Raw genomic sequence first — 19400 nt, 5'->3', positions numbered from 1 at the left:
GAGGCTCCTGGCCTTCCCTAAAAAGGGTTTTGGACCTGTTCCTAAAGAAAAATGGATTGGACGCTAAAAAGAGCACCTTCTGGAACATTAAGGTTGGAATTCAATTTGTGACATCTACTGCAAGTGTCAAAGCAATGACACCAACATTCCTTAAACACTTCTGCAACATCACCACTAATCCAAGTGTAATTAGAATCTGGATGAGCCAATCTTCTTCTACTTCAGAAGATGATGGCATTGCTTTAAACAGGCACCAGATAAAACCAATGCCGAAATCCTCCCCTGCCGTGCTTTGTCTTTTTCCCCCAGTCCGGATTTTTAGAGTATTAATTTTATAAGGCTGGCCTTAACATCTGAGTACATTTCCAATCAACCCTTAAATTTGCACCCAAACCATTATCTTGTATGTAAGTACTCATTAAACATTTGAGTAAATGATTTAAAATAAACAAGCTAAGCAAATGTATTGTTTTGTATCACTTAATCTTCGAATATAACAAATCTCTCTATTCCAAAACGTCAATGAAATAATTCAGACTCTAAAACCACAGCTGAGAGATCCCAACTCCAAAGACACTTTAATAGAACACATGGTGAGGGGCAGGGGGCAGAAGCAGAGCCTGTCTCGTTTGACACGATCTCTCCAGGACCCAGCTGATAAATGCTAGGTGCTCAGTTAAACACCTGTGAAATCAAATCAAATCTGAAAGAACATACCATCCTCTGGTCTGGTCAATGCCTTCGGCAATGAAGTCTGCAGGAAATGCATCATCAAACTCCCTCTTGTTTTCAAACGGATAATGAACTTGAGCATAGGGCATGCTGCCGCTCTCGAACCAACAGTCAAACACTTCAGAGATGCGACGCAACACTCCCTTCCCACAGCGGGAAGGGATGGTCAGATGGTCAATGCTAAGAAACGAAGCAAAGCCACTTCTATTAATTTTAACCACGAAAGAACTTGCAGTTTAATTGCCAAGAGGAAACACAATGCTCTGACGAGATTTCATAAGCATCTGCAAAAAGAAATACTGGCAGTTATCACAGGTTTTCAGAGGCACCGGGAGGGCTCAATCCGGGGGATTTATACCAAAGTCGGCCCACATCCAACTCAAGGACAGAGGCCACCTTTCCTCAATGTGACATAAGTCATCAACACTGGAATTCAGTAAGCCAGTATTTGATTTCTACACGTATCTCCGTAATCTGCTCCAGAGACCATGTCGATGCTCTCTGAATGACAGAACGGAAGTGAATCAAACATTCAGAAACTGACCTCTCTCTGTGGAGATCAGAGATCTTTGCTCCCGACAGTTCTTCAAGTTCTGCCATCGATCCAATGCATACTACCTGTCAAAGCAAAGTTAAAAAGCAAGAGAACCTCAGAGCCAGAGATCACACAGCTTTAATTCACACAGCATTCACACTTAGTTTTAGAAACCTCTGACCTTCAGGACAGTTGTCACTAGCGTGGCTTACACTCACGAAAAATTGCAGGTCACCAAAGAGGAGAGCGGGCTCCACTACTCTGCCGCCTACCACTGTCTCGGGAGCCCCTACGCGGAGAGAACCTAAGAGCGTCATCTCAACACGCACCTGCTGAGGGCTTACTAGGTCCAAATCTCTGCCCAGTACCACCAGCGTTAAGTGAAACGCCTAGACTGTGACTCTGAGGCATCTCAGTTTCTTCCTGACACCCGAATTTCGCTCCTTTATCTGGAATCTTTCCAAGTCAAAGCTAGAACTAAATTACCAGATCCAATCAATGAGATCACAAGACATCATTTAGGGTTACGTCCAGGCAAGGAGGCTTCCCTCAGCTCAGCTGTGGCCCTGACAGGGTCCACACGGCGGGAAAGCCCCAGCAGGAGCTGCTGTGGGTTCTCGCCTGGGGCGTCTGCTACCTAGGGAACACCACATTCTCAGTCTTTCCAGTCTAGTCCTAGGACGTCTGACTCCGCTGCTTCACTGCCTTCTCTCAGGTCCCTGTGCTCTGACAGTCTCTGTGCTGGACAGAAGCCGCCATGGGGTACATCTATAGACCCATTCACGTATTTGCACACACAATCACTTGATTTTATATATTCAAGGTTGGCAATGCTTTTGGTAATGTTTTTTAAGCCTTCCTTTTTAACCACCATGAGGGGGGTTTCTCATGCTGTAACTCGGTGTAGGTCTGCACTTTAGGACTGATCATCAGTTACTCACAAGGAGAGAAAAAGGGGTGAGCAACAGAAGAAAAACAATTCAACATGTGGGTTCCCTGAGAAAAATACAAATTTCTTCTTTACTTTCACACTGAGAGAGATTTAAAAAATCACATTTAATAAAACTAAAGTAAAAATAAATTTAAAAAAACCTCCCAAATTCTTACTTATGTGATTCTAGGAAGGAATAATGAGAAACAGATGAAATAAAAAAGGGGCAAAGAAAAAAGAAACTACATCCAGATGTACAAATGAAGTGCTTCAGCAAAAATCAACATGAGAACACATGGCCCGTCTCACCTCCTCGAAGTCATCGCTGACCCACAGGGGGATCGGGGTGCCCCAGTATCTGTTTCTGGAAACTGCCCAGTCACGTGCATCTTTCAGCCAATTTCCAAATCGCTTCTCTCGCACAAACTCTGGGACCCTGCAATAAACAGGTCAGACAGCCAATGCCTGAGAACATTAGTAAGCAAATTTATAAATTAGATCTGCATAAACCTTGGTATATGCACTGTGGACGTACTGCCCTAGAGATGCTGTGCTCACTCCTAGGAGGACGTCTTCTGTGTGGACAGCACAGAAAACTCACGGTGCTACATCTATCGTGAATTCATCCGAGGAGATGCTCTGTAACTGGAACCCCACAGCGCACATACTTCCCCGCAATGCCCTCTGCTCGGGGACAGCTGCAGCCCTCGACCAGTCACTGTGATGCCAGCCAGCCTGGCCTCACTCAGACCTAGTCTTCAGGGTGTCCACACAATACTGCTTCTACTGACACTCATTAGTATGGGCTCCCAGCCCCTACAAAACAGGCTGGGCTACAGGTGGCTGGTTGGTAGCTGCCTCCTGAGGCTCATGGGCAGGCTCCTGCCATTGCACTCTAGGCTCCAGCAATGAGGTGATTCCTTAGAATGCAGCTTCTCACCTAACTGCCTTGGCCTGTGCCATCCCTCCACCATGATAACCTTCACGCTATAGCCTCCCTTCTCTCCCCTCCCCTTCCCCCAAAGCTTCAAGTGCCCAGGACTAGTCAAATGGCTCCTTATCCTCTGAGGTTCAGCTCTGCAGGAAATCTTCCTAAGCAGCAGGCTGAGTTACAGCACCCCCAACCCCACACACCCTGTTCTCTCAGGCACCCCAGTTGCGCCCTGTATTACAAACGTCAGTTTATAGGCCTGCACTCTCAACGAGGCCACAGCCTGATAGTTCACATCCAGCACTTCACACCATAGGGCAACTGAAGAGCTTCCTAGGAATAAAAATGAAAAACTGCTTTTTCTTGAGAAGTCAGGGTCAATTTGCTAGAAAGTACAAAAAACTTTTTCATGGGGCTCCTGGGTGGCTCAGTCGGTTGAGTGTCAGCTCAGGTCATAATCTCAGGGTCAGGAGATTGAGCCCCGCGTCGGGCTCCATGCTCAGTGTGGAGTCTGCTTAAGATTTTTTCTCTCCTCCCTCTGCTCCTCCCCACCCCTTGCTCGTGCATGCTTTCTCCCCATCAAAAAAAAAAAAGCGATAGTTCATAGTAGTTCCTAATCTTTTCCTTTTACTGCCTCGAGATTCTCCCCATTCTTCCAAAATGAAATGCAGTTTTTACGTCAGGCTGGGTTCTTGTAGAAGTAAGAAACAGCGATCACCTCAGGACTCTCAGAGAAAAACAGTCTTCTGTAATACGCAGATTCAGCCTTACTTCATTCAGCCCTACAGGTTGGAGTAACACCTCCTTGCGGGTCACATGCTAGCTGAGAGCAAGGCTTCTGTCCCAGTGGTGCTCACTGGCACTCATCAAGAGCAGGAAGCACAAATGGCTTCTGCAGGTATATCCAAAAATAAACATTTATCCTGAAAATGACTATTTAAGGCTAACAGAAAGGCAAAATGCTCCCTCCATATGCCTTATCAGAGGAAGGATGCTACTTCTTATAAAATTATTTAAATTATTCTGTGCTCCTGAAAACGCAGACTCAAAGAGAGCTATGGAATTCGTACAGTCTGGGAGAAGCATGAGGTGACACAGGGCAGTGTGAAGATACACAGCTCACTGCTCACCAGTAGCACAGGTCGTTGTTCTTCAAGAGCTGGTCCACCATGTGCTCCACCCGCACGAACCAGCTGGGCACGGCTTTGTAAATCAGGGGAGTGTCTGACCTAGGGAAGCAAAAATGCAGCACACGGCTCGTCAGACTGAGGTACGCAGACTGAGGCACCCATGGTAAGACCAACTTTTAGTTTCTTACTGACATCACCCCCATCGATTTGGCCTTCTGCTAATACTTTTTTTTTTTTTTGCAAACACTAATGCCTACGTCCTTGGTACTGGTCATCTCCCTCCACAACACCAAGAAGGCAAAAGGTTTAAAGAACAAGAAAGAAAATATGGTTCTGCTGGTGTGTGATAGCTGTCTAAGAAATGACGTCAACTTCAGCGAAGAGGCAATGTGGGAACAAACTTGATGGCACCGAGCATTCCAATCCCACGCACATCTTCACAGCACAATCTTGTATTCTAACTTGTGTCACGTTCTCTCTCTCGCCAAGTTCCATTGGGAAATTTTAGACGTATGTCTCATCCTAAAGAAATGTGGCCCCAACACAAAACATCTGTACATGTCAATACTTTCCAGACAACTGCTGAGGAAACCAGGAACTAACACTCATGGAATTCAAGAGGGCAGTTTCCCCACACTAATCGTAAAGCATACAAATGAGAGGGGAACCGCAGACTGCAGAATGGACACACACACTATGTGTCCCCCACAGGCTAGAAGCTCAAGCTGTAAGTCTTCGCTTTCTCTCACCTCCAGCAGAAGGGGTAACTGTGAGTGAAAGTGCTGGAGACAAGAAGTCGGCCTTTTTCCTTCAGGGTCCTGATGATGTTTTTGTCAGCATCCTGTTTAAAAAATAAAAATCTAGCCATTAAAATATCCTGCAATACTTAGTAACACAAAAGAATTACGTATATCACTGCAATCTGGTATTTTGATATCTCTATACCATGAATAAAAGGCAAAAATAACATATGTATTATAAAAATACTCAGTCCACATTTGAGGCAGTCTAACTTTAGGTATCTTATTAAGCACTTTCATACCATGTGAGGCAGTGAAGTCTTCCACCAGCAATGATGGCCCCGAAGCCTCAGAGCTGCTTCAGGAGTTACCAGTCAGAGCCCAGTTTCACTGATTCCTGCCTGTGAAACTACAGCATGCTTCCTCTGAAGATACTAGACCCTTAGAATGTGGCTGATAATAACTATCTTTTCTGGCTTTATGTGCTGAAACAAAACAAAACAAAACCAACTTCCTGGAAAAAAAATCCAGATATGGAAGCTATTTAATAAAAAGCTGATTAAAGAAAGAAGTATGATGAAACCCACACCTTTCTCTGTTACAGAGACACAGACCTTCACATACTGTCCCATGAAATCTGTCACTTCTGCCGTGAAACAGCCTGAAGCATCCACAGGGCAAACAGGAGAAGAGTCTTTCTGAATGATGTTGAAGTCCATACAGACCCGATAGTCGTCCTGGGGACAAGGGGAACGAAACAGGCTGAGTATGTATGAGACAGGAGTGTGGGAGGTGATAGATTTACAAGAGAATGCTTCAGTATTCTGACTCATAACCGTAATGGACTTTAATTATCCTCTCAGCTGAAGTTAATTCACGACCATTCAGAGAATCCCAAAGCCTTATAGTTGGGTAGGGATTACATCATCTTCCCGGCCACTATTTCACAGACCCCTGTATACAGCAGGGTATCCACTAAGGGAGGAGGAAGATGACACATATGTATCCCTGGTGAACACGGACGCAAAAATACCCAACTTCACAAACTTCACTCGACACTACCGTAAAAGAATCATTCAACACGATCAAGCGGGATTCACTCTGGGGATGCAAGGATGATTCAGTATCCACAAATCAATCAACGTGATACATCACGTTAACAAAATGAAGGGTAAAAACTCTATGATCCTCTCAACAGATGCAGAAAAAGCATTCGACAAAACTCAACACCCACTTGTGAAAAAAACTCTCAACAAAGTGGGTTCAGAGAGAACATACCTCAACATAATAGAGGCCATATATGAAAAACCCACAGCTAACACACTAAATGGTAAAAAACTGACAGCTTTTCCTCTATAGTTAGGAACAAGGTAAGGAAGTCCACTCTCACCACTTTGTTAATATAGTACCAGAAGTCCTAGCCAGAGCAGTCAGACAACAAAAACAAATAAGACCTCCATATTGGTAAGAAAAAAGTTAAACTGCCACTTGGCAGATGACATGACTACATACAGAAAACTCTAAACACTCCACCAAAAAACTATTAGAATAAATGAAATCAGTAAAGTTGCAGGATGCAATATTTATATACAGAAATCTGATGTTTCTATACACTAATAATGGAGTAGTAGAAAAGAGAAACTAAGAAAACAATCCCATTTACAATTGCACCAAAATTAACAAAATACCTAAGAATAAACATAACCAAGGAGGTGAAAGACCTGTACTATGAAAACTATAAAATACTGATAAAAGAAAATGAAGATGACAAAGAAATGGAAAGACATCCCACGCTCATGGACTGAAAGAACGAAATTATAAAAATGTTCACAGTCCCCAAAACAATCTACAGAGTCAATGCAATCCCTATCAAAAGTCTACACCACTTTTCATAGAACTAGAACAAATACTACTAAAATTTGCTTGAACCGTGAAAAATTCCGAATGCCCAAAGCAATCCTGAGAAAGAACAAAGCTGGAGATATCACAATCCTAGATTTCAAGGTAATCTACAAAGTTGTAGTAATCAAGACAGCACAATACTGGCACAAAAAGACACAGAGACCAATGGAACAGAATAGAGAGCCCAGAAATAAACCCATGCTTATATGGTCAATTAATCTACTACAAAGCAGGAAAGAATACACAATGGGGAAAAGACAGTCTCTTTAATAAACGATGTTGGTAAAACTGGACAGCTACATGCAAAAGAATGAAACTGGACCACTATCTTATACCACACACAAAAATAAGGCGTAACTGATGAAAGACCTAAATGTGAGACCTGAAACCATAAAACTCCTACAAGAGAACACAGACAGTAATCTGTCTGAACAGCGGCCACACCAAAACATATGTATGGCTATGTCTCCCCAGGCAAGGCATTCAAAATCAAAAATAAACTACGGGCCTACACCAAAATAAAAAGCCTCTGCACAGCGAAGGAAATCATCAACAAAATAAAAGGCAATCTACTGAATGGGAGGAGATATTTACAAATGACATATCTGATAAAGGGTAAATATCCAAAATATATAAAGAACTTATGCAACTCAACACCCAAAAAAGCAAACAATCCTATTAAAAAACGGGCAGAGGACCTGAAGAGACATTTTTCTCAAAGAAGACACTGAGATGCTAACAGAAATGTGAAAATACGTTCCAACATCACTCATCAGGGAAACACAAATCTAAACCACAATGAGGTATCACCTCACACCTGTCAGGGTGGCTAGAATAAAAAAAAAAAGAAATATTAAGTGTTGACGAGGATGTGGAGGAAAAGGAACGGTTGTGCACTGTTGGTGGGAATGTAAATTGGTGCGACCTCTCTGGAAAACAGTATGGAGATTCCTCAAAAAATTAAAAATAGAAATATCATATGGTCCAGTAAATCCAGTCCTGGCTATTTACCCAAAGAAAATGAAAATACTAATTCAAAAATCATACTTACATATACATATACATGCACCCCTGTGTTTACTGCAGCAATATTTACAGTAGCCATGATATGGAAGCCACCCACATGTCAACAGATGAGAGGATAAAGAAGATGTGGTGTATACAGACAATTACTCAGCCATTAAAGAATGAGGTCTTGCCATTCCTGACAAGATGGATGGAGCCAGAGGGTATTATGCTAAGTGAAATAAATCAGACAGAGAAAGACAAATAACGTATGGTTTCATTCATATGTGGAGCCTAAAAAACAAACAAAAAACCCACACATACCCAGTATATGACAAATAAATACATTTTAATAGGAAAACCTAAACCACAATTCAAAACCAAGAAGTTTTCTTTTTATTATTTATTATCAGTGCAGCAATCATACCAGCTGACCCTAAAATTATGAGTAACTAAAATCTGACTAGTTCTTAAAACCCAGTAAACGGTACTATCAAGAACGCTTCCATCATATTGAATACTGGCCAGGTATTAGGTGATACTAAGCAAGCATTAACTTTATTGAACACAACAGTGGCATGGTAGCAATACTAAAAATAAAAAGCTGTATCAATCACAGTTGTGTACAGAAGCATCTGCAGATGAAGAACAGGATGCTGAGGATTTGTTTCAAAACCCTCAGGCCAAAGTGGAGAAGGTGTGGGGGGAAGAGGACAAGGTAGAAGACAGAAGGAACAGACTTCCCAAATGTTGATAATTAATGCAGCGGGATGATGTGAACATCAGGATTTATGCTAGTACCTCTTTACTTCTGTGTGTATTTGAAGATTTCCATAATAAAAATCTCTGCAGAGGTTAAAAGTGTGAAAGCAAAATGAATGCAGTCAGACTAGCTTCACTCCCACTGCCAGAATGGTCAAGCCCAGAGGCATTTGTAGGTCCCCAGGGGGCATTTTATTCATACACAAATGACATCAACAGGATTGCATTTTTAGAAAAATTACTCTGGACAAAACTTTAAATTGGCCACACCGTACAGCTTCGAGGAGCTCAAGTTCTGCTCTCTCAGCACAGTGTGTGTTCAAGAGCACGATGGAGGTGCGGCACCTCTCCACACTCTGACGGTCATGGTGACTGGGTGAGTCGCCGCCCTTTCCAGAGCTCACAGAACTGCATACCGGAAAGAGCAGAGTGCAGGGAGAGTAAATTATGAATGAATGCAAACGCAGAGTGCCTTTCAGAAAGACAGAATGCCCAGGAGCACCCAGCATTTCGCTCACCCTTTTCAGAGATTAGCTCAGGGTAAAAACAAATTACAGACATTAAGTTTGATAAACCATATTTGGGGGCAGTGAGCCTGAAGAGTTGGACCGCATGGTGTGCCCAAGAACGAGGTGCACGACATGCGCACACGACTCAGTGGCCGCGACACTCGCTTCCCACGGACACCCTGCGGACTTCCAGTACTTACCGCACCGAAGTACGGAGCCTGGTGCACCACTCCCGTGCCCTCGTCCTCCCGCACGTAGCCATCGGCGAGCACTGTGAAAGCACCGTCCTCCTTGAGCTGGAACCGCAAGGCCGGCAGGCACAGTAAATGAAAGACCGCCTCACGTCCTATCAGTCTCCTAACAGTGTCCAGTAAGAACCGGAAAGCACTGGGTTTTAAATAAAGCTAGTCCCCTTTAAAAAAAAATTTATGTACTTAAGTAATCTCTGCACCCAACGTGGGGCTCGAATTCCCAACTCCAAGATTAAGAGTCACACCCTCTAACCGACTGAGCCACTCAGGTGCCCCTAGTGAGAGTTTTAAGACAAAAGAAATTCAAAGTAAAATATGTTAAGATACACAAGAGAAGAATGTAGCAATGACATTTTTCAAGAGAAACCAGAGGCATTTCAAAAAACGCTTTTTCAGATGGTATCTGAGTTCAGCCTTGAAGAGCGGGATTGTACCTGAGCACATCTGACGTTGAAGAAAGATGAGGGATATTGTAAACAAGAGGAAAGCCTAATGAAAACAAAGGCAGGGAGGGAAGAAAAGCAGCAAAGGAGACATTTAAAGCAATATTGGAGGATGGTTAGCAAGCAGGTTGGCCAGGTGGAAAACACTCAAGTGCAGTGTCCTGGCAAGTGGCTACAGGCTCACAGGGAGCAGAGGGAAATCCATCAGCAGCAACAGGAAGGAGGAAGAAGGCTTTTACAGCTGACCCTTGAACAACACAGACTGCAGGTCTACTTAAATATTTTTCTCCCTAAGAGTGGACAGCAGAAGCCACAAGGCATTTATTTCCAACTGCTGACCCCAGTCTCCAGGGGACTGAACTGAAGGTGACTGGTGCAGAGGTCACGCCTCGGCCCATAGAGCAGGGACAGCCCTGGCACCCTTGCTCCAAGTCCTCTGGGAACCGGGCTCTGAGGCTGCATCAGGGCAGCTGTGGCCTGAAGCCCCCCTTGGCCAGGTGCAGACTCTCCCCTTAACGGCACCCCAGCCCACGTGTGGCCACAGTTGCCGATGGCCATGGGGGAGCTGTCCTGTGCCCCTAGGCTGTTGCTGCCGCCTGCAGGCCTGCTGGGGAGCTGCCAGAGCTGCTGAGCCAAAGCCACCAGGATGCAGGACATTGCCTTCCTGCTGGTCATCTGTTCCCGCCTGGTCCACCAATACGTGAATTTTTTTTTTTAGTGAAGTTTTCTTTACTCCTTGTTTTCTAGGAGACTTAAACACAGGGAAGCTGAGTTTTATTAAAGGCTTTTCTCCTTTAGCCTATTAAAATAGTGAACTGCATTATAGATCACCGAGTATGATTCTTAAAAATTCCTACTTCTCCACATCATGCTGCAGTTTTAGTATATGCCATGTTCAACTTGGCAACTGTTCTTTGAAGTGCTACATATGTCCTTAATAATTATAATTATGTATTTGTAAGTTAATTGGTATTTGTGCACAAATGCTAACTTCTAGGTTTATGTATCGTGGTTCTGCTAATCTCATAATATGGGAAGTTGGCTTTCTCTATTCTAGGACAGTATAAACAACAGAAATGTTCTTTTAAAAAGATGCGTTAGGACTTTGTGTCTTTTGGTGGAGAAAAACTTTTTATATATACTTAATGGTTGAGAAAACAAAGTATTCAGAACTGTTTAAAACACCAAGAAGCTTTTTTCAATAAGTATATGTACACTACTGAAAATACTACTACGTATTTTCTCTCCCTAATGATTTGCTTAATAATATTTTCTTTTCTCTAGCTTACTTTAAGAATATAGCATAAAACACACATAAAATACAAACTATGTGTTAGCCGACTATGTTATTGGTAAGGCTTCTGGTCAACAGTAGGCTATTAGTAGCTACGTATGGGGGAGTCAAGAGTCACTGTGCAGGGGTTGGTGCCACTGACCCCATTTTTGTTCGAGGGTCAACTGTAATTGGAAGATGAGAAACATTGGAAAACACTCAAGGTACACAAAAATGAAGAGACAGATATGAGCGATATTGTGAATAGAGCCCAAATGGCAGAGGTCCACCTGCATTAACCAAACTTTATCCCTGAATAGACAGGGATCAATGGGAAATTCCTGCTGACCCTATTCTTTCAGTGATGGTGGTGGGGCTTGCAACTATGGATTCTCTGTTGTCAAAAAATGAAAACTGCACAAAACAGCTCTGTGACACTTAAGAAAACTAAGTTACCACATGTATGAGCTTTGCCTTGGTGCCTCATCAGTTTACTTGAAATGAACTCTGTTTATTGTTACACACAGGTTTTATTCTGAGCACTATCTTAAATTTGTTAACAAAACAAAATAAAAAACAAAACAAAAACCCGTAAATTTCCGGGATATGTAGACTATAAACAATAAAAATAAACTTATGTGCTTCCTTTTATAATTTGAGAAAAGTATTAAAAACATTCCCATAGGATTTTAATTATTAAAACAAGAAAGCAGGGGCGCTTGGGTGGCTCAGTTCATGATCCCAGAGTCCTGGGATGGAGCCTGGCATCTGGCTCCCTGCTCCGTGGGAAGCCTGCTTTTCCCTCTCCCACTCCCCCTGCTTGTGTTCCTTCTCTTGCTGTGTCTCTGTCAAATAAATAAATAAAATCTTTAAAAATATAAAATAAAATATAACGAGAAAGCAATACAAACACAATTTAACTTTGTTACTTCTAAGACAGACTTTGGATTGGGACATCCACACAAGCCACAGGAAACCCACACAAGCCATGGGACAGTACTCCAGTGACCCCTACGCAGGTACAGAGCACCTGTGCGGTACAGGTCCATAAGCTCACCTGCACAAAATAGTCAAACAGGGGCCTGTACTTCTTGCCTTTGAGACAGGTACCGGGAAATCTAGAAAAAGGAGAAACTCATAATTAGACTAAAATCCTCAAAAGAAATGAAACTGCAGACACATCAAGTCACAACTTCCTCCTGGTTTACTTGTTTCTTAGTCGTTAATGCTGGAATGTGTGACCTGAATATACTCAGTAGTATTAACTGAACTTGAATAATAGAGCTTTTGGGTAATAAAGTGTCTCACCTTTCAAAGTTCACACACACACACACACAGGCAAAAATCAATAAATCTATATATTCACCTTTCAAGGATTTCATAGTCACTCTCCAACTTATAGAGGGCTGGTAATCTGGCTTCCATTAAAATGAGTAATTTTCCTCTGACAACATCTACAAGAGTAAGGGGCAAAGTGGACTTCAGTGACATTCAGACTTTGGCAGAGTCTAGACACGCACCAGCACACCCTCCTTCGTGCGGTCCCATATCACCACACCCCGTGTGCTCAGAAATCACGGAGAAATGCGCCAGGGCACCAGCGCACACTGCTTTCCAGACCCAAAGAAGACAAAAACAGCATATGCACTTAACTGACCTCTCCCTTTTACGTAAATTAATCTTATTTTCTCCGACCGGTGGTAATATATGTGAATGCTTAAAAATCATAACATTAACAAACCAAGAAACTCCCTGAGTAAAAGTCCCCACTCATCTCTCCTCCCCACAAGACACTATCATTTGAGTGTCGCCCTCCAGGTATTTTTCTACCTGTATACTAACATACATCTTATGGGAATGGCTACTTTTTTTTAAAAAGGTAATTATGGCATATAACTTAATATAGTTTTCAGTTTGTCTTCACATACTATATATGAACATCTTTCCCTATATTAGCACAAACTGTCCTTCCTCATTCTTCTAAATAGCTACACGGTACTCCATTCTAGGAAGGGCAAGTTATTTTTAACCTATCAATACTAGACATTCAAGTTGCTTTCAGATTGTTACTACTGTGAACGGGGGGGGTAATGAATATCGTTATATTTTTTTGTTGTTGTTTTTTATTTATTTTAGAGAGAGCGCGTGCCCGCACTTGACAAGAGTAGGAGCAGGGGGTGGGGAGAGGGAGAAGCAGACTCCCCGCTGAGCAGGGAGCCTGATGCAGGGGCTCCATCCCAGGACCCTGGGATCATAACCTGAGCCGAAGGTTCAGACGCTTAACTGTCTGAACCACCCAGGCACCCCCGTTGCACGTATCTTTGTACCCTTATTAGAGTGTTTCTGGAGAATACTATCCTAGGAATAGAAAAGCTAGATTAAATGTATAAACATTTACAATTTAACAGCAAATGACAAATCGTCTTATAAAAACAGACTAATTTAAACTCCCACCTGTAAAGTAGGATATACCCAATGATTTTTTTCAAGTTTTTCATTTAAGTAATGTCTACACCCAACATGGGGCTTGAACTCATGACCCTAAGATCAATAGTTGCACGCTCTTCCAGCTGAGCCGGCCAGGTGCCCCTGATACACCCAAGGATTTACTAGAGTCTATGACGTATATTCAGTTCACTGTAAGAAACATGAGAATCAGGGGCGCCTGGATGGCTCAATCATTAAGCATCTGCCTTTGGCTCAGGTCATGGTCCCGGGGTCCTGGGATCGAGCCCTGCCTCAGGCTCCCTGCTCAGCGGGAAGCCTGCTTCTCCCTCTCCCACTCCCCCTGCTGTGTTCCCTCTCTCGCTGTGTTTCTCTCTGTCAAATAAATAAATAAAATCTTTAAAAAAAAATTAAAAAATAAAAAAGCAACTACTCCAATTTGTGATAAGAACGTATTAAAAAAAAAAAAGAAACATGAGAATCTATGGATCATTGAGAAGGCCTTTGCAGTTCACTGAAAAGCTACTATAAACAACACCGATACCCACCAGCGCTGGCTGCACCAGACCTTCACTGTTAGTGGAGTCTACATTTTCTGGGTAAAACTCAGGACACACGGTGGGAGTCGTATGCAGGCAGAGGAGGGACAGGACTGAAGTCCATCTGCCTGACGGCCGCTCAGGCTCACTAGAGAATGGCCATGTCCCCAGGGAGACATGGGGAACTCTCTCTGTGGGCCTGCCCCTGCCTGGAGAGGCTCTGTGCCCACGGCCGGAAGCACAAGAAACCAGCTGCTGGTCCTATCTGCTCCCAAGGCACTGCTAAGTAGTAATAAAAACACCTGTTTTCTGCCCCGCGCCCCCCGCCTTCCCCATTCCTTCCTCGAATCCTTCGCCTGCCTCACAAGCTGCTGTGAATCAAGTCATCTATCTTGTATGGTCGTTTTTTTCTGGCTATGGTTTTCTTTTTTTTTCCCTGGCTTCCCCTCCCTCCATAAACTATCCAAACCTCAAGGTCACAGTCTTCTTTTTTCATATAAATCTCTATGGAAAGAGCTTCATCAAGACTTTGGCTAACTACCAGGAAATATCTGAAAGGCACAAAGTTCTCAAGTTCTGGTACCAACTCTGTGATACAATTACTTATAATAAATACGCATTTCAGTTCTTAGTCCCCATTCCTGGCAGAGATCTAAAACCCTTGTCATTTCCTAAGTGGTAACAGCCATAAAGGGGTCCTTTGTTATGCTGATAAGGGGAACTTTTGGAAAGCCCCCAGGTCACCTAAGGATGGAGTTCAATCACCAACAGCCAATGATTTAATGAATCCTGCCTAAGCAGTGAAGCCTCCATAAAACCCCACAAGGATGGGGTATGGAGTGCTTCCAGGTTAGTGAATGCATCCACAGGCTGTGAGGGCAACCCACATCAGCTCCGGGGGGGGGGGGGGGGGGGGCGGATAGAAACTCTTGCGCTCAGGACCCTTCCAGGCCTCACCCCATGTACTTCATCTGACTGTTCCTGTGTACCCTTTCTATCATTTCACAATAAACCATACAATGTTTCCGAGTTATGAGACACTCTAGCAGATTAATCCAACCCGAGGAGGAGGTCATAGGTCTGTCAGAAGCACAGGACTTGCAACTGGCATCTGCAGTGAGGCTGTGGGGGGTTGGGGGGAAGACGTGTAGGACTGAGCCCCTAACCTGTGCAATCTGATGCAATCTCCAGGCAGCTAGTGCCTGAATGACGTTCACTGGTTGGTGGCATTGAAAAAACACATCAGAGGTTCCTGGCAACAATGAGAGGCCACCTCTCTGAATCTCCAGCTCCTCATCTGTAATGGGTATGATGTGTATAAGTGTATTACAACCTGAAAATTATAAGGAATCTTTTTTTATAGCTCTCTACTATTTTAATTTTTATGTGCATTATTTTCAATCAAAAATGAAAAAAATCCACCTCTTTCAGAGATTATTTTTAAGTCTAACACTTTTTCAAAAACTTCTATTCTTACTCCAAAAGAAATGTAAGCTTTCATTCTATCCCAAAATAAGTTAAAAGTGATCTTCTCAGTATCAGTCATAAATAACCATACTTACCAGGTATGTATGGTTATGGTATAACCATAATAACCAGGCTCATACTTACCTTTAATCTTCACATACTGCATGTCTGGATTAACACACAGGGCAAGGTTACTAGGTAATGTCCAGGGAGTGGTCGTCCAAGCCACCAAAGACACATTTTCATCTTCCTCCAAAGGGAAAGTTACAAACACTGAAGGGTCTTGAACATCCTGAGATAAAATTAGATAAAATACCTGTTTACAAAATCCATAATAATACATGCAGAAAAGGAAACTGATCCTAAAGAATAGATTTCCAGAATAAAAACCAGTTGCCATATTTATAAAAAGAAAATATAAAGCAAGAGATTCCAATTACATTTCTTTATATTCTTGAAAAATGTTTTAACAATTAACTTAGTAGTCACAAGTAAAACATTTTAAGTGTACCAAGAGAAATATATATTAGAAGTTTCACTAATGACCTACTTTTATAATAAATCCATAAAAAGTTCAACAACTGTTTTGGAAGGCAGAATTATTCTTTATTCCAAAATATAAAAATGAGTCATTTTAAAACACCATGTACTGAAAACTGCAATATGCCAATATTAATTCAGTTCATTAAATAAAAAATTGGTTCCAACTCTATGGCAACATGAAAATATCAAGGATTAAATATTTTTAAAAAAAAGCTCCAAAGTAGAAAAGCTCATCCCCTGACCGAAGCCAACTCACTGCATCCTGAATAAAGTTCCCTGAGAAGAAGGGGCTCTACAAACGTCACCTCATCCACATGGGAACCGTCAGACGCCCCTGGGGTGCAGGCCTGTGCGCCTCAAATGCCAGTGTCAGGGGTCACAGACACCGGGGCGCTGCTTCAAGAAGGCTGGAGATGGCGCACCTGAACAAAACACATAACCTACGATTCTCTTTTGCTGAAAACGACATTACTGGGACCATTAGTAGAATCAAACTACAGATTAGATGGTAATATTCATCAATGTCATTTCCCTAACTTCAATTACTTAAGAGTATGGATTTTAAGAAATATGTACTTAAGCCTTTAGAGGAAAAGGGACATCATGTCCGCAACCTACTCTCAAAGGGTCTTGTGCTACCGCCATCCCCTAGAGAGAGAGCAAACAATGCAGACGTGGTGAAAGCGGGTGACCGTCACTGAAAGGTAAACAAGAATTCTATCAACTTTTCAGTAATTCTAAAATTATGTCAAAAGTTAGAAACAAAAACAAACCTTAGTTGCAACCAACATAACTGCAGAATGGCCACAGAGAAAAGACAGAAAATGCTAAGTGCTGACAAGAAAGCAGAGTAATGAGAGCTGGCTGGTGGGAGTACAGATCAGGACATCTACCTTGAAGTCTGCTCATTCCTTGCAGAGCGGGAGGCAGCAAACCATGACGCACAGGCCAACACTGGCCGTCACCCGTGTTCTTACACCCCAAGAGCGAAGAATGGTTTTGAAAGAGTTGAGTACTTGCAACAGAGACCGTCTAGCCCACAAGGCCTGAAACACTGACTATCTGGCACTTCACAGTTTGCCAACCCCAGTACTAGAGCCAAATGTTAAGTACATCCTATGACTCCATAATTCCACTCCCAGGTATGTAACCCATAGAAGAAATGTGTATGTCTGCTCCCCACTTCCAGAACATTCACAGTAGCACTACTGATCAGAGCCCCAAACTGGAAATCACCTAAATGCCCATCAATGGTACAGTGGGTAAATTAAGTGCCAGACAGTAATTAAAATGATCTATAACTGCACACAACAGGGATGACTTTTCACAAATATAATCTTGAGCAAGAGAGGCCAGACACAAAAAGAATGTAGGGCACAATTCATTTATATTTAGTACAGCGTCTGAAAATTTAGACAACATAAAAAAGATAAATATTTTTATAGACCACAATTGGTTTACCTTTTGGAACAGCTGGAAGTACTCTCTCCTGTAACTCAGCTTACTTCTGCACAGCCTGCTCATCCCAAGAGAATGCACCGTGTACTTACAGAAGAGGATACCCTCTGAAAGCTCTAGGAGCTCCCAAGCTAGTCTGGGGATCTAACATGTAGAAATCTAGAAGCCAAAAAAAACTCCAGCATAAGTACACAGGATTTATGTTAGAAAATGTTCTTAGCTGGGGTGCCTGGGTAGCTCAGTCATTAAGCATCTGCCTCAGCTCAGGTCTTGATCCCAGGGTCCTGGGATCGAGCCCCACATCAGGCTCCCTGCTCCACGGGAAGCCTGCTTCTCCCTCTCCCACTCCCCCTGCTTGTGTTCCCTCTCTCGCTGTGTCTCTCTGTCAAATAAATAAATAAAATCTTAAAAAAAAAAAAGTTCTTATCAACACTGTTTGTTACCATTAAGAAAAAGGCCTATACCCTTTAAAACAACTCAAAATGTCTATCAAAAGAATGAATGCGTTGCAATCTGTCATATGAAACACTATACCGCAGATAAAAATTAACTTAAAGCTCCATGTATCAAGATGAAGAATCTTTAAAACTTAATGATTCCTCTGAAAGGCAAGGTACAGAGTAAGTACAATGGGCGAGATTAAAGACAAGCATAAGAATGCTATATACTGTTTGTGAATACTTAGGCAGATAGTAAAAATATAAAAATGTGTATGGAAAGAAACATCGAATTCAACACAGTCGTTACCTATCAGGCTGTAAGGAAGGAAATGGAGCGAAAGGTGCTGTAAATACATAAATTGTAGACTATTCACTTGCACAGAAACTAGAACAAAAGATCCTTACCTCCACAGAACACAGATGATTGTCACAAACATCATGCTGAGAAAAGCCAGATACAAATAAATGAACGCCATTTTAAACAGTGACCTCTCTTCCTGACACACATGCCAAAGGAAGGACATCAACAAACACGAAAAGTTCCAATTTCTACAAAATACGGAGGACCATGGAGACATAACCAGCAAAATTCATTGTAGGAAACTCTATAAGATAAAACCTATTTCCTAAACAATGATTTGCAAGAAAAAAAACGGAAAAAGACAGCAAAATGGAGACCACAGATGAAAACAGACCTGCAAGACAACTGCTGCCAACTCTTTTAATCAGGATTACATCCTGATTAAAACAACAAAGAACAGAGGGAAAAAGGCCTGGTATTTGCCAAACAGAAATGTGAACACTGATGATATCCACTGATGACCAAGGACTTTTTTAGGTGTGATAATGGTATTATGGTAGTGTTAAAAAAGAAAAGATTTCTTGTGTTTTAAAAATGTATAATGTATATATAGAACACAGTTTTCAAAAAAATTAGGTTCTTTAAAACCAATGAGGACTAGATGAAGTCTCTGACGTGAAAACACCTCCTGAATACACACACATGAGGACAATGTTCCACATTTCAGACTCACTGCCTTTACCGTCTTTCCAGATAAGGTAAAGCAGTGAGTGTACTTTGGTGAACATCAGACCCGTCTCAACTCTCCTAGCAGAGCAGCGACAGCAGTTATTCCATTCATCAGAAAAAAGATCATAATACTGTCAACGAAGGACAAATCAGATTTGCTTCCAAATACTTGTAACAAATGTCACAAGGTCCCAGATGAGGCATCTCATCCTCTTCCAAAAGCAGTGACTAGAGGGAAACAGGGCAGAGCTGGACTTATTAACCCGAGAGAGGCACAAAGATGTGGTCAAAATAAGCAGAAGCTATCACGTGAAGACACACCATTCACAAATCT

General features: G+C 42.4%; 1 protein-coding gene across 5 annotated transcripts in view; it reads right to left on the bottom strand.

Annotated features, from left to right (window-relative positions):
- IARS1 (isoleucyl-tRNA synthetase 1) overlaps positions 1–19400 on the bottom strand; it is a 61064-nt gene that overhangs the window by 28576 nt on the left and 13088 nt on the right. For all 5 annotated transcript variants that reach the window (XM_025891727.2, XM_025891729.2, XM_025891728.2 and 2 more), the window contains 10 exons: positions 15740–15887; positions 12511–12598; positions 12202–12262; positions 9378–9473; positions 5614–5736; positions 5009–5100; positions 4260–4358; positions 2508–2634; positions 1277–1350; positions 718–912 (listed from right to left, as the gene is read on the bottom strand). In XM_025891727.2, coding sequence (XP_025747512.1) covers positions 718–912; positions 1277–1350; positions 2508–2634; positions 4260–4358; positions 5009–5100; positions 5614–5736; positions 9378–9473; positions 12202–12262; positions 12511–12598; positions 15740–15887 — 1103 coding nt within the window. The remainder of the gene's footprint in view (positions 1–717; positions 913–1276; positions 1351–2507; positions 2635–4259; positions 4359–5008; positions 5101–5613; positions 5737–9377; positions 9474–12201; positions 12263–12510; positions 12599–15739; positions 15888–19400) is intronic.

This window comes from Callorhinus ursinus, unplaced genomic scaffold, assembly GCF_003265705.2.
Source record: "Callorhinus ursinus isolate GAN/ISIS: 27379988/994484 unplaced genomic scaffold, GSC_fseal_2.0 scaffold28, whole genome shotgun sequence".
Lineage (NCBI taxonomy): Eukaryota > Metazoa > Chordata > Mammalia > Carnivora > Otariidae > Callorhinus > Callorhinus ursinus.
The sequence above is the reverse complement of the archived record's forward strand: the minus strand, read 5'-3'. Positions and strand labels throughout refer to the sequence as shown.